This window comes from Acomys russatus, chromosome 22 (assembly GCF_903995435.1).
Source record: "Acomys russatus chromosome 22, mAcoRus1.1, whole genome shotgun sequence".
NCBI classification, from domain to species: domain Eukaryota; kingdom Metazoa; phylum Chordata; class Mammalia; order Rodentia; family Muridae; genus Acomys; species Acomys russatus.
This window is the reverse complement of record NC_067158.1, coordinates 15,347,078-15,363,620: the sequence shown is the minus strand read 5'-3', so window position 1 is coordinate 15,363,620 and position 16,543 is coordinate 15,347,078. Positions and strand designations below refer to the sequence as shown.

Genomic DNA, 16,543 nt, shown 5'->3' with positions numbered 1-16,543 from the left:
AACTTCGGTGTTCTAATATTTTAACATACTCACATATTTAAACATACCCATACTTTATGTTATACATTTTATATTAATTGCTTATGGAAGAATGTCCTCAATTAGTAGAATACATTCATATTTATTTATATTATTTCTAGTATTTTTGGTATTATAATAAGCAGTGCTCTTGCGATAATTTGGCTACTTGGTTTCCTTTTCCCATTAAACTAACGTAAGATTTTCAAAGCACACTATGTTTTTAGCCTATTGTCTCTCTGATTCCACAAACCAGATGTACAACTGGAAACGCACTCATGAAACCCATAAAGTTCATTGAAATACCACTTAATGTCCATCACCTTTCAAAAATACCATGATTAAATTCCTCTCTTTTTCTACATAAATTTCGGTGTTTTAAGTCGTCTATACCCTCTTCAAAGTCAATGACATTTACCACAGGCCTACACAGCATTGTGAGAAAGGACAGCATGAAGACCATTGAGGCTTCTACCTAGCGATGTGGTATATACTTAATTATGGCTATGTATTCGATCATGCCTATTACTCTTTAAAATGCCATCTTATTTAAGCCCACCCACATGGACTATATTCCTGATTCATACATACTTTACATGTGCTATTGCATTTGACTGTCTTCCCATTGTATCTATTAACTCAAATATATTTTGTAGAAAAGATGGCAATATAATTACCCTTATTTCTCAACTATGTCTTATAATTGTTACATAAATTCCAGAAAATTGCTAAATAATGATGAAAAGAGTCTATTCCCTATGGTATGTTCTAGTGGAAGTAAGTTCTACATACTTACCCTAAGCTGTTACTCTAGGAGTTTGCAAACTAATATGAGGGGTTTTATTTAGGAACTCTGCATGAAATACAGCCTTACGGTTCATATTCACAGTGATAGTAATTTTCTCAATATATATTATATCTCTCTACTTCTATCTACATTTTACTCAAATTTTATTTAAAAGGTATTAATGTATCTATGTGTTCTGTTTTGTTTTATTTGCCAGACTGTCACTCCTTTTACCTGGAATGTTGGAGTAACACTGTGTTAAAGGGGGTCATGTACAATCGTGCTTTTTAAAACCCAGTGTCTGAGCTTTTGAATTTTAAATATGACAGAACCTTTGTTGCAAAAATGTGTGCAATTCTGCTGTCTGTCAATTTATTTTAAGAATATCTCATCCTGTTCCTTTTCTATATTTTTATCTCCTTCTCTTTGCTTTCAGAGTTTTCTCTAAAAATAGGCACAGTAGGTTAGGAAAGGCGTAAGACTGAAAGTTGCAAACTTCAGGCTTTACAGGTGGGTAGAACTATTGATCGCTTTTCTCCCTTGGTAGCTTGATCGTACACTCAGATATTATGAGAGATAGTCCTCAAAAGGCAGACTTTTATGCCTGCTCTAGCTCAATTCCTCTAAGTCTCATATCTGAAGTGTGCATATCTTCAGCAGTAGGATTTTATCTTCATGTCCTGGGAGACAACCAAAGGGAATGGTAACAGCATATATGGTTTTAGGAGTCTCATGGACCAGCTCAGCAACATATTCCCAATGGTACAATAGTAGCACTTATATCTTGAGGGTAACCAACACGTGTCCAGTTGGGCTTAAGGTCCATTCATTGGAAGAGAGTTCATGCCTGGTGCTGAAACCTAACCAGCTACCCAAATCTGGTGTGTCATGAACCCTAAAGAAGATCCACTATTGCATTTTCCCCAAATCAATACAGTTTTTATCTATATTCTAAATGCATATCCTTATACCCTCAGATAAGAAATATTTTTCTGCTTCAGACAGAGGCTACAAGAAGAATATAAACCTTTTAAAAATGTTGAGAATAAGTTACCAAGGAAATTCAACCCTAGTTGGCATACCTATAGTGCAACTCCTACACCCTAAGGCTCAAAGAGCATCTAAGAAAAGGAGAGAGATTGTAAGAGCCAGATAACCAGGACTGCAGCTGTGAGAAAGATTCTTCTAGACACAACAGAATGCTACAGTCACGAAATCTCAACAGTATGGTTACCTAAACCAGACATGCATAAGGGTAACACAAGTCAACATGCCAACTTGGATGAGGGGCATTGGATGAGGGGCATTCCACAAGGCCCCACCCCTAGATGAAGAGCTAGCTATGGGCAATCAATGGCTTCTGGGGGAACAAGACTTAGTCTACTGCAGGGAATAGCCCTCTGATAGGTTATCCAAGCATCCAATCCCAAATAGTCAGCCCTAATCACATGTATACACATGAGCATTCTACATAGTCTACTATATATATATATATATATTATATATATATATATATATATATATATATATATATATATATATACACACACATATATATATGTGGGGGGGGTGTGGGGTGTATGTGTGTGTGGGTGTGTGGGTGTGTGTGTGGGGTGTGTGTGTGTGTGTGTGGGTGTGTGGGTGTGTGTGTGGTGTGTGTGTGTGTGTGTGTGGTGTGGGTGGGTGTGGGTGTGTGTGTGGGGTCGTGTTGTGTGTGTGTGTGGGTGTGGGGGGTGGGTGTGTGTGTGGGGTGTGTGTGTGTGTGTGTGGATGTGGGTGGGTGTGGGTGTGTGTGTGGGGTGTGTGTGTGTGTGTTGGGTGTGGGTGGTGGGTGTGTGGGTGGGGGTGTGGGTGGGTGTGGGTGTGGGTGTGTATAATCACGCACATATATTTATAATGTTATAATAATAATTAAGGGGAAAGGTGCTATGATTTGAGAGTTGGTGGAACACAAAAAGACTTAAGGGGTGTGAAAATGATGTGACTCTAGTACTTGTGAACAAGATTCTCAAAAACAAAAAAATAAAAATGTAAAGTTGAATAAAATCTAAACTCTACCACTAGAGTTTGAATTCCAGCGAATGAGTTACGTCTTTTGAATCTCAGATTCCTTGTCAGTAAAATCAGAGTAACAGTCTCTTCCCAAGGCCACTATAATTCTCCAGTAAGACTCAGAATGTAAAGACCCCTAAATGCTTTGGTGAATGGCAGAGTCGGAGCAAATCATGAGTCTTGTCATTAGTACTATTTTATTCCACGGCTGCAATTGCCGATGATTACAGGATTGGCTATCTAATACAGCCATCTTCCTGAGTTAGAAGAGAAGGGTCTACAGCACAGGGTAACTGAGGATAAGCTGGAGTGTCTATGTCCTAGACTGACATAATCTAAGACCCAAACTTTAGCCCTGTGCTGGCAGCATAAAGCTACATGTGGGAACAAGCTTGTAAGCTCAGTTCTCAGGAGGTGGTCATGGAGCTTAGAAACTCAGTATTATCCTGAGCTACATAGAAAGTTTGAGTCTGCCTAAGCTTCAGAAGATCCTGTCCCCCTCATCACCATCAAAAACCAAGCATGTGATTCTTGACAGGTAGCCTAACAACTTATGGTTACTGTCATTATATCAGGAGCTCATCATATGCTTTAAACTGCAGGTTGGAAAAGAGTTCTCTGTGTGTATGTGTGTGTGTGTGTGTGTGTGTGTGTGTGTGTGTGTGTTCATTCCCAAGTGTGAGTTATCCATTTAGTCATTTATGGGAATTTATAAATCACACATTAAAATAAAAAGGACAGAAAATGACAAAAAATAATAATAAGCCCCAGTGCAGTGAATGGCTAGGTCCCTGTGCTTTAGTTGTACGGCAATCAGGGCGGGGCTTCGTGGGCAGAAAGGGGTACTCCAGCATTCTGGGTAGTTACAAATTCTATTGTGCTTTTAATTACCTACTTAATTCCTTGAATACCAATGTGCAATTAACATTACAAATAATCAAGGTTAAAAATATAATTAATGCAAGTGTGATTTAGTTATAATTAAACTAATTACACAGATATGTAGCATAATAAGAGACTTACAGACCATCCTGTGAATGCAAATTTATTCTTCCTTTCGAGAGCAGTTATTTGAATTTCATTTTCCAATTATTTTACAAAGGATGGAACGGAATAATAAAGAAAGGAGTCAGTGTTCCAGGGATAAAAAAGTAAACATTTTTTTTATATTCCCTTTAAAATTTCTGGTTCTTTTGTCCATATGGTCTTGTAAATAGGCAAATTAGAGAGAACAAATAATCAGATACCACCACAAGCAACAAAAATTCTTTACATCTTAATTCTGTTGCCATAGGGAAAATCAACGTCCTAATCCTCAAGGGATTTTCAGTTCCACATAGGTTTTTAGAACGGAGGGTGGTATGCACAACTAGCTGATCATACATTAGTTGCATAAATTTTACTTTCTGTTATAAGATAAATTTTATTATGTTTTCATCTGCTGACACTAATTAACAAAAGCATAAATGCATACTCTGTCCTTGGACAGAAAAGTTATAGTTTATAAATTTATTAATTAAACTTCAAATGTTTTAAATGTCAGATATAATATAAACTTTCAAGCAACGATATTAAATACATTGAAGTACTGTCATTGAATAGTAAAACATATTTTAATTTAACGTTGATTTGATGTGAAATATATTTACCATTTGTAGAAATGATATTTCTACATCCTTCTCACCACATAGAAATGTAATCTATATTTATCATTGTATTCAAAATCTTAGTTCATTACATGACAATCTCTGTGCAATATGAAGCCAATTAAAAGTCTACTGCAGAATTACAGGCACAATGCTTTAACTTTCTTCCCTATATCTAAAACACGTGGTTAGTGAATTGCTTTTATGTATTCATTGAATCATATATTTTTAGAAAAAAATAATCACACTCAAAAATAAGCACCCTTGTGAGCATAAAATGAAGAGAATTCTAGAGGTAGGTCTTAAATCTGACCACTCCTGTCTGCCTTTTAGATTTGAATTCTATTAAAAATAGCCACACATCTGGTCCCTACGAGGAAGAAAAGACACAAAAGTCCTTTGTAGCTATAACATAGAGGGAGACCAAATTCAAGCTCAAGTGTGATCCCTGGGATACTGGGTTAGAACACAGACATTTCCCATCAGGAGAAGCTGAGAACATCTCTCAGGATTAATAGCAAGCCACTCGTGTTCCATGATAGATTAGCAGGGCCAGGGCCAAGACCAGGTTCTAAGAGGTTAGAAACAGGCCCATTTCCATATAACCATGAGACAAAGGACTCTGACGGTCCACAGATGGCATGTTTTGAATCTATACATTCTTTTCTTAATATATTTTATTAATTTATTCATATTACATCTCAATGGTTATCCAGTCCCTTGTATCCTCCCATTCCTCCCTCCCATTTTCCCCTTACTCCCTTCCCCTATGACTGTGACTGAGGGGGAGCTCCTCTTCCACTATACATTCTTAGAAGGGCTGAAGGTATGGAAACCATGCTAGACAGGAGGTTTATGTGGAGGATATGAAAATGAATAAACCCACTTAGCTCAATTTACTATAAGCTAGAGAAATGAAAATCCATGAGAAAAGCTAGTGAAAATGAAATGTACAAGCACATAGGAGACAAATTACCTCCTGCTGGGATCCAGTTCACCTGGATAAACAGCCTAGAATATCAGCAAGGACTCCATCAGGCAAATTTCAAGACCTAAAGGACTGATGTTCCTAAATTTGCTTGGATAGATGTCAGTATACACCATAGTGAGTGAAAGATGATGAAGACACAGTACCACAAAGAAGTTATTTTACCTCAAATTGCAGAAAAAGTTAATATAATTTAGGCCAAAACAGTGAGCTTATAACAAAATATGTAGCAGAGACGTCCCTAAAATATCACAATTCGTTTGAAGAAGGAACTAGGAAGGGAGATCTGGTAATAGTAGACGATCTAAAAAGACAACAGAGAAATGTGTATCAAAGACCACAGTGGGTATAACAGTTCCTTTAGCCAGAAGGTGCCTAAGAAAACCTTGTTGAAGACAGGGGCATCAGGCTTGCCTGTTTCTACCTGTATTGGCCACAGCTAGATTAGAGAAAGGAAGAAAGGAACAAAGGAAAGAAGGAAGGAAGGAAGGAAGGCGAGGAGGGAGGGAGAGAGGGAGGGAGGGAGGGAGGAAGGAAGGAAGGAAGGAAGGAAGGAAGGAAGGAAGCCCCTTTACCTCCAAAGACTGTATGCTGGGACTGACGTGAACTGAATAACAAGCCCAGGCCTGCAGCCCTGCTCTCCCCCTAGGTTTTACCAGCCCGCATATCTCTCAGTGCCAAGTCTCAAGCTACCCTCCTAAAACAGAGATTCCTCTGTCCTGCCATTCACTCACAAATGCAACAATTTTTGTCTAAAATGTACAAAATCACTCTATATGCCACCCCTGCAGACTTCATATTTTTCCAAAGGTCCCATATACATAGAAAAGAACCAGACACAACTGGTCAAAAAAAAAATCAATGAAATGATTCCTAATGATAATCTGCCATGCTCACAGACTGGTGCCTTATCTGGTCATCAGCAGAGAGGCTTCTTCAGGCATCAGATGAGAGTGGGTAAAGAGACTCACAGCCAGACTTTACGTGGAGAGGGATTCTAAATTGGAATTCTCCATCAGGTCCCTCCCCTCTGAGCTCTGGGAATGGAAAATGAGGAGGAAAGATTGTAGGAGTCAGAGGGGATGAGGGACACCAGGAGAGCATGGCCCACTGCATCAACTAAACAGGGTTCAAGAGACTGAAGCAGCAAGCGAGGGGCCTACGGGTCTGTCCGAGGTCCTCTGTGCATATGCTATAGCTGTTAGCTTGGTGATTTGGTGGGACTCCTAATACTGGGAGTGGATGTGTCTCTGATTCTTCTGCCTGTTCTTGGGACTCTTTTTCTGCTTTTGGGTTGCCTTGTCCAGCCTCAATACGAAGGCATTTGGCTTCTCTTATGGTATTTTGTTTTGTCCTGTTTGCTTGCTCTCTCATGGAAGTCTGCCCTATTCTGAAGGGAAAGCAGGGGATGAGTAGATCTGAGGAGAGCAGCGGTTGGGGAGAGCTATAAGGAGTGGACAGGTGAGGCATGTAACTGTGGTCGTCATGTATTGTATATGAGAAGAATATATTTCCAATTTAAAAAAAAACTTCTATGATATTCCCATATTGATCTGTGCTAATTTGGTTCCTAGACTCACCCAAAGAGTCCACAGGAAATCAAAGAGAGAAGGAAGAGACACAGTGAGATGTGCCTTGGAAGCAGTTGTGACCAAATACCCAGCATGCACTAGGACCCTATATGATAGGAGGAATGCCACTGACTAAAGAAGAAAGGTACTTTGTTCAGGAAAGATTTGAGACACTATTCAGATAGAAAATAAATCAAATTACATTTCTGCTACACAAAAGATTCTAATTAAACTCCCTATAAATAGCATACATTAAAATGACCAATAGGTAGAAAACAAAAGACAGGTGACAACTTTAGGACGTCAGAAAGAGAAGAATTACTCCAGGTTCAGGAAGCCGCAAGTAAAAGAAGGGAACGAAACTGACTTCACCATCACTGAGAATTTCTATATGCAAACAGCTCTAAAAACAGAGCCAAACACAGGGAACCTAAAAAGGAAGACTGAAAACAGAAAATCTGGACATGATACATTACAGGAATATATATTAAGAATTTCGACTTCAGCCAGGCAGTGGTGGTGCACACCTTTAATCCTAGCACTCGGGAGGTAGAGGCAATTCGGCTGAAGCCAGCCCACACACAGAAACCCTGTGATTAAAGAGTAACAACAAACAAAAATTTCTATTTCAATGATAAACAACTTGTCCCATTACTTGGGCCAAAAATCTGTGGCTAGCTAGGACATAGGCCATAGGGGAAACACTAGTACTATTGTTCTGCTAAATGAACATGGTGCATCTTTCTTCATATTACAGGCATGCATGAGTGTAAACACATAAATAACAGCCAAAACTAGATTAACCATACAAGTACGTTGGTATGTTTAAATTAAAATGGCAAGCCAGGCACAGTGCAGCGGGCCTGTAATCCCAACATTTAGTGGGCAGAGTCAGGCAGATCTCTGTGAGTTTAAGACCAGCTTGGTCTACAAAAAAGTAAGTCCAAGACAGTCAAGTATACACAGAAAAACCCTTTCTTGGAAAAAAACAATAGACAGATAGTAAATATATAGATGATAGATAGATGATAGATAGATAGATAGATAGATAGATAGATAGATAGATAGATAGAATGCCAAATATGATGCAAATCTTGACAACAGATTTTAAGATTGAGGAAAGTATCCTGTCTTCTTGGCTACAAGGGTTGAGCTCCAGTCAATGATTCTGAGAGACTTTGTCACCCCTTTGGAGAAATTGAAAACAGAAAATGAGTTTGGAGAAAAACAGAAAAATGATCAATTCTGGATCATACCCCTGAGGAGTCCTGATGGCGGCACGCCCTGAGCTTGGTGGAGTTTCACCATTCAGAATTTTGAACGTTGTGCTCTTCCCGGCGCCATTCACCCCGAGGAGCCCAAAGCACTAAGAATAAAAAATGAAGTTAGACACAAGGTATGAAGCATAATCAATATTGTTTTAGAAGCAGCGCTTGATTTCATGGCATGCTGATGTGTTTGATGTGCGATGTTGGTGCACTGTGGAGCCACGCTGTTGTATAAAAGACACTTTGTGCTTTGAATGCTATTGTGGCACTTATGCATTAAAAAATCAGTGTTAATTTAAAGAAATACAAATTCAGCTTTATAAAACCTAACAGAATATGTAGTAAGTAACAATAATCCAAATTTTAGAAGATAGTCATCTTAGGAAGGTATGTCACTGCAGCAGTTGCTTTGCTTCAGATTTAATTTTTGTATATTTTCTTAAACAGTTCCATCTTGCAGTCTGAGTCAGATTTTATATATAGATAGATAGATATAGATATATGAGAAATGAATGTATATAATCAGATAAATATAGATATGTACACACAAGCATATCTATATTTATATAAGGAAAATGGGTGGATAAAAATTAAATAGAAAAATTATAGACAGAAAAATAAACAGATAACAAATAAATAATAATATATAATGATGATATACATGTAGATAAAGGATGGATGGATAGATAGATGGATAGATAGATAGATAGACATGGACGGACAGACAGATAAATAGATGATAAATCTTGCTGGTAGCTACATGCATTTATTTTTCCACTGCAAAGGTTGTAAATCTATTTCTTACTCAGAGCTTAAGAGAATATTGGTATTAACTAAGGAAACAACCTCCAATTTTATATTTTGACAGTTAAACCGAATTTTTTTCTTCAGTCTTGTTTTACAGTCTATGTGAAGACTGCCTTGCCACCCCATTCTCTAGACCTGGTATCTGTTTTGTAACTCTGGATACAACACGCTTGAGACTCCTCCTTGGAACACAAATCTTCTCAGACTCATGTTCTGATGTCTGAGTACTAGTGTCTCCTGACATCGCTACCGTCCTCCTTATTACAATGCCTGCTTCTGCATTTTGCCTTCATGCACACCCAGCACTTGCCTCCATTATGTGCCTCTGGACAACATCAATAACTTGAATCACCATGTATCTCAGTCACTATGTTTCCTCCAATATCACTGGATCTCTCCCAAGCCAATATAGAGGTCCCATCTCACTCCAGACCTGCCTTGTGTCACTACCGTACTCGCTAAGCCTTAAGATGCCCTGTCAGCCTATCCAGACTGCACCTCTGCCTCGGATCCCACTGTGACCCTGCCACCTTTGTGGTAGCACTCTTCCTCACTCCTGCTCTCGCGCCTGCTTACTTTGCTCCTGTAAATCACTGAAGCCTGCCATTCCAGCACTTTCTAACCCTGTGCCTGCTATTCCAGCACTTTCCAACCCTGTCCAGATATGGGATAATGTATCTGCTCATGGTTTTCTATTTCCCAACCAGTTCTCTGATTCTTAGGGAGCCAGAGACAGACATCTCAGCAGTCATCTCTGTTTTCTTCACAGCTTCTTACAAGGTTCTTCCTGTCTAGGCAATCAAACGTGCAGCTCATAAAATCCCAGGAAAGAGACCAGAGTACCCTTTTGCTACAGTTGTGGCCACTAGACTTGGGATTACATAAGGGGTGTGTCTAGTTGGCCATTTTTGCTCAATGATTAAGCTCCTTACAGGCTATTGGAACTTGGTCCTTCCCTTTTCTGTCTTTTTAGCAGCTGGCCATGGCATAAGCAGCTTCCCAGCATGCCTTCTCTTGAGGTGCACCATCAATGGAGACAATGGAGACTGAGCCTTTCCTCTTCTTCAGCTGACTGCTATACTAACAGCAAGCAGCCAAAAGGGAACTTCAAAATAAAAGGCAGATGCGTAGTTCTAAGGTTCCTTTATTTTTTCTTCCTTCCTTCATCCCTCCTTCCCCCTTCCATTCTCTCTCTCTCTCTCTCTCTCTCTCTCTCTCTCTCTCTCTCTCTCTCTCTCTCTCTCTCTCATTTAAACACCCATGAATAGATAGTGAAGAAATTAATATTGATTTAAATTTATTTAATTTTAATTCAAAATTCAATAAGTTAACATCACAAAGCCAACTGGCAAAAAAAAAGAACAAAAACAAAAGCCAATAGAAACAATAATTAAAAATCAATTCTTTTGTCTATTATCCTAGAAATCGTGATCTCAACCCAGGTCACTCCTAGATTGCTTTAGATGGGACTCGAGGCCGCTGTGTATCCTGGGGTACTCATATCTGGATTGTCTGCTCAGCAGGAGGGTATAGCTGGCTGCTGGCAATGAGATAGCCAGATAACCACCAGGTTTCTCTGGAGCCTGGGCCATGTACATGCCAGCTGTGCCTTCATTTCTAACCATTAATTAAAGGTAATCATTCTCAGAATTGATTTCCCTTTATGCATTCAGTCCAAATAAGAGTCAGTTTATATGACTTCTGTCAGTTCCCATTAAAGGTTCCTCCACAGCTGCTGTGGTATGCACATTTTTTAACCCTCCAGAATACCATTCTTCTAGAGCAACAGTTCTCGCTCTGTGTGTCTCGACCCCTTTGTGTGTAGGGGGAGGGTTGCATATCACACATCCTGCATATCAAATATTTACATTGCAATTAATAACAGCAGCAAAACAGCAATTATGAGGTAGCAAGAAAAATAATTTTATGATTGGGAGTCACCATAACATAAGGAACTGTATTAAAGGCCGCATGTTAACAAGGTTGAAAACTACTGGTCTACGTGGACTTAACCTGGAACTCAAAAAAAAAAAAAAAAAAAAAAAAATTGCAGGCTAAGTAAGTGAAAAAAAGTGAGTTTCAGCTTTAACTGGGGTTTTAAAAAGTATTTGAACTCAATAAAAAGTCAGTCTAAAGTCAAACCATTCTTAAAACTCCTCAGTTACGTAAACTTTAAAGAATCATGAAACAAAATAAATTTTCAATCAATTGACAAATGTTCACTATGCTAAGACCCTGTCTCCAGCTTTGCCTCTGTGACACTGGAGGAATCTCTGGAAGATGGAGGCTGCTTTTTGAGAGAAAAGGGGGTAAAAGCTGCGGCTGTGTTACCTCGCCTCGTGGTATGCCCAGGCTAATGTCACGCACAGCAGTGGTCTTGCCCCTGAAAAAACTTCGGTACATTTTACTGAGGTTGTGCAACACCAGAATGTCTCCTCCAGTCTTTCCTTCAAGCACCCTCGTTTCTTCCCTTTCAACATCTGTGTCCTTAGCAGACTTGACTGTGTCCTGCAGGACAGAGTGGCCCCTGGGAAGATAAAGAAAGAGTTAATTTCCATCTGGGACAGTGTCCTGGCATAGTCCCCATGTGACACCTGTGAAGACAGAAGGCAGAGCTCTCAGACCTTAGTAGCATCTGCTGTCAGATCATCTTGCTTGCATCATCCTGATTACCAGGGAATGTCAACTTCCTTCCCACAATCAAAGGATATGCACTTTTTACCGGAGACCCTGAGAAATGTCAATGCTAGAGGTAGCTTTTAATCTGGAGAATAACAAAGTCATGGTAACCTTTGTGTTAAGTACAAAAAGTATTGATCACATTAATATAAAATATCAACTTCCACAGGAATATTGGTAAAAATTACCCCAATTTATAGTATGAGTTGGACAGCTTTTGTATATCCTGCATATAGTGTCCAACAGGTGTTTGCAGATGGACATAAGTCTAGCCATCGTATCTAACTCGCCATCATATTTAAGTGGCTGGCTCTCAGTCCTGGCTGCCAAGTCCTCATTAGGATTTGCACTGAGATATTTTTAACTCTCAAGCAAATTTTCATTTCTCCACTAAACTATGATGCGCCTGCATTTTAGTGATGAAGTACTAACAACACAGTATCCATATGATGCTCATCTCAATTTCCTTATTTTCAGTGTGATATGTTGTTCTACACCACTTAATCATCTATTCATGAGGACAGGAGCCTTTTTTTACAATTTTTTATGATTCTCAAATTATTTCAAAACAAAAAAGTATTATAGCTAAGAGAAAACATCCATCCACTGTCAGCCCTTAGTCATCCCGATGACATAGTCTGTGTTATGCCAGAAATCACAATTTTACAAAACTGTAATTCACTGCACACACAATACTGATGAGAAAAGATAGTTGAATCCTCAGAATGGTCTGTTTCATTTACATAATATTTGAAGACATATAAAATGAATCAAAAGAGATAAAAATTAGAGTGGCATCTATCTAGAGGTTAGTTACTGAGGAGCAGGAGTTAAGGTGAGCACAAAAACCATGGGGAGCATTGAATTTAGCAACCTAAAAAAGGACTGAATGAGTTGATTCATTTTATGAAAACTCCATCAACGGATACCTATCAGCTTGACTACTGTTTGCCTTTCTAAAGATGCCACCATCAGCTCGTCACCCTCCCCTTATATCTTAGAAATCTGTACCCAAGATTTCCATCCTCTCTGCATGAGAATCAGCTGGAAAAAATTATGTATGTTTATAGATCCCATGACTAAAACTAAGCAACTTGGTGCACCAGGGAGGGACCAGGTACCGTGGTTTTTTTTATCTCCTCCCCTCACTCTGATAGGTGGAGGACAACCAAAACCTTGTTGGGCAACCCCCAAACAAAGCAAATTCTTAATCCTTCCACCTCTGCTCAGCCATCCACCAATCACAGTGCAACAGAAGAAGGATGCAGGCAGGCCGTACACACTGTAGGGCCGTCCTGATAATTCATCACAGCTGGTATCTGGACCATACAGCTATCCCACCTCTGCCTGCATAAGGACACAGGGAGCATAGTCAAGCTCCAGACTGCAGTGAATAGAGGCAAGACTACCCCCACACACACCTCTGTGGGCTGGTGTCAGGCCGGGGATGCATGCAAATGGAGACCTGTCATCTTAAGGCAGCAGAGGAGTGCAGGCAGAAGCCTACTCAACTTAGAGGAGTGCAGTGAAGTGGGTTTTACGCTAGTGCCCAGCCATATGCTGGTAATGCATGGTTCAGGTGGAAAGGGTAGGTGCTATCTGGTTCCCATGAAGGGACAGGCTCTTCCTGTTTTCCTCCAACTTTTAGCTAGGACTGGTATAATTTTCCATAGGAAGGACTTGCTGAGAACCTTGGTTATTCATGTTCAGCACTGATTAGTTACTGGGTTCTATTTGGATTTAAATAACAGACTGACAGGAGCGCACTCATTCTGACAGTGAGTCATAAGGGAGCAGACTGAGAGACACAATGGCTATTTGCTGTGGATATCAAAGACACTGTTCTAAAGGAGAGCCCAACTCATATCCTCTGTGAAGTAAAAGTAACGCAAAAAGTCTTTGCGTTGAAGAAAATTCTTTTGATACCATTGAAGGACTGAGAAACTTGGAAGCTGCCAGAGGGATTCTCCACTGTGGGTTTTAAACAGATCGAAGTATTAAGGATTATCAAAGAAGCAATTACACTTAAAAAGTGTCCAGGAGTCTACTCCAGAGTCAGTCAGCTATGGGAAATCTGCAAATTCCAGAATAATCACAGCCAAATTCAGAAGAGTTTCGGGATTTGTATTCAAAATGGTTTCTCTACTTTAGCAGCCTTGAGGGTGTTATATAAAGAAATGTCAAGAAACAACTGAAAAGAAAACAATTCTTACAAAGGGATCGCCAAAAAATATTAATAACAGAGCTTTAAAGTCTCTAACAGATTATTACTAACACGGTAGTAATCGATTTTCCTTAAAGCATCCTCCCTTTGTGAGACTGTCTCAGAAGAGCATAAAGATATAATGAGAGAGGTACAGGTGGACAGAATCTCTGTCTGAAGCAGAAATCAAAGGGCCATAGACAGAGGGAGGATCAGCGTATTCAGTGGTGGAGGGGGAACAGCCGTGCAGACCTGCACATGAAGACAAACTGCCTTGTAGATTCCAAAGGTATCTTTTAAATATTATTTGTTTGTTTGCTTGCTTCTTTATTTTGTAGAGGGGGCGGTGTTTTGTGTGTGTGTATGTCTGTGTACCATTTGTGTGCCTGGTGCCTTTCGAGGTCAGAAGAGGATGTCATATGCCCCAGGGATACAGATGCTTGTGATCCATCATGAAAGCGTTGGGTCTTCTGGAAGAGCAGTCGCGCTCTTTACCACTGAGCCTTACCTGATAAAATTTTAGAATCTCTGCAAAGATACCTTAAATCCAACTGTGTATGTGTGTGTGTGTGTGTGTGTGTGTGTGTGTGTGTGTGTGTACACGCGTGCACTTTCAATCACCCAGGCGCATCTATATATCTACCATTCTCAGCACCTTCACTTGACAAAGACAAGAAGACTGCATTTGACAAAGGCTGGTGGTATCTGCACTACAGTCCTATACCTTCCTGACTCTAGAAATTAATGCCACTTAGTTATAAAAATAAATTACTTTATGGTGTCAACCAAATTTACTTCCAGTGAGCAATGTCAAAGTGGGAAGTAAATTGAGACAACCGAATCATTAAAAGGATTATTTTAAAGGTTGGAGCCTTTTAGTTCTCTTTTAGTTGGTGATTTGTACTTATCACTAAAAAAAGAAACATAAATCTTTAACTTATTAGAAGCATTCGTAATAATGCCAATCTGGCACATTCCTTTATCTTGCAAGCTCCCCGTGGCTATTCCCTCACTCTTGACACATGTGTCGGAGGCATTACACATGAGCTCTTCAGTACATACCTTGACCATCTCAGAGAGTCTCCATGTAGCAAAATCCTCAAGAGGAGAAGAAATGTGCCCTGCAGGGTCAACTCCACGAAGATCCAGCCCAAGAAATTCATCTCAAAGGGACTCACGTAAGAATCGATGCCAAAGTTGTGTGTCAGATCGTATTTGATCTGGTTATAACAGAGTTCTATGAGACCTTGACCCAGGCAGAATTGAGGGAAAATGGTAAAAACCCACTTGAGGACATTGTAGATTTTCTGCAAATTCTGCACAGTGAAGGGGGAAAAGGATGAAATTAAAAGCTATTCCCTTTTAATAACACATATCAATACCTTCCTGTTGCCCTTGGTTAGGGCTATAGGTCCACTGTTCCCTATCACTCTGGCTCAGAGACACCCTCAAACAGCCATGGACCTGGATAGGATGACTCTGGCTCAGGGACACCCTCAAACAGCCATGGACCTGGATAGGATGACTCCTGAGGTCCTGTTCTATGTGTGTCTTACTAGGTATTGCTTGACGGAATCTTTTTTTTTTTTTTTTTTTAACAGCATAATCTGTTTTCTTTTTTTTAATTTTTTATTAATTTATTCTTGTTACATCTCAATGGTTATCCCATCCCTTGTATCCTCCCATTCTTCCCTCCCTCCCATTTTCCCCTTATTCCCCTCCCCTATGACTGTTCCTGAGGGGGATTTCCTCCCCCTGTATATGCTCATAGGGTATCAAGTCTCTTCTTGGTAACCTGCTGTCCTTCCTCTGAGTGCCACCAGGTCTCCCCATCCAGGGAACATGGTCAAATACGAGGCACCAGAGTTCGTGTGAAAGTCATACCCCACTCTCCACTCAACTGTGGAGAATGTTCTGTCCATTGGCTAGATCTGGGTAGGGGTTTAAAGTTTACCGCCTGTATTGTCCTTGGCTGGTGCCTTAGTATGAGCGGGACCCCTAGGCGGGATCTGCCTATCATACACAGAGGTGAGCTTGACGGAATCTTTTGTCCCTCTCTTTCTCTTCTCCCTTTTGGAGTGGGAATGTGTGCCCTATACCTGCCCTGTATATTTGATTGTACCGGCTCACAGCTGGAGAGACGTTGAGATGGAATACATTTTGAGGGCTGGAGAGATGACTCAGAGGCTGAGAGCATTGGCTGCTCTTCCAAGGGTTCTGAGTTCAATTCCTTGCAATTACATGGTGGCTCATAACCATCTATAATGAGATCTCGTGCCCTCTTCTGGCATGCAAACATACATGTAGACAAAACACTATGTACATAAATAAATAAATATTTTTTTAAAAAAAGAAAGAAAAGTACTATATTTTTGAGTCTCAGCCACACCTGAATCTGATTAAGTTTGTAGATTACATAGTAGGTCTTATGCTTTAGAATTGAGGCCACAGTAAGTGAACAAATTTGGAGCTACTATGACAGAATGAGCTTGGAATTTTTACCTGAGAAAGCCATGGGTCTTGG

At 39.9% G+C, this 16,543-nt stretch overlaps 1 protein-coding gene across 1 annotated transcript in view; it reads right to left on the bottom strand.

Moving 5' to 3' along the window:
* Abca13 (ATP binding cassette subfamily A member 13) overlaps positions 1-16,543 on the bottom strand; it is a 403,635-nt gene that overhangs the window by 81,886 nt on the left and 305,206 nt on the right. Inside the window, exons 52-54 of the mRNA XM_051164717.1 lie at positions 15,082-15,335; positions 11,469-11,664; positions 8,319-8,428 (exon numbers count right to left, since the gene is read on the bottom strand). Of these exons, the coding sequence (XP_051020674.1) occupies positions 8,319-8,428; positions 11,469-11,664; positions 15,082-15,335 (560 nt within the window). The remainder of the gene's footprint in view (positions 1-8,318; positions 8,429-11,468; positions 11,665-15,081; positions 15,336-16,543) is intronic.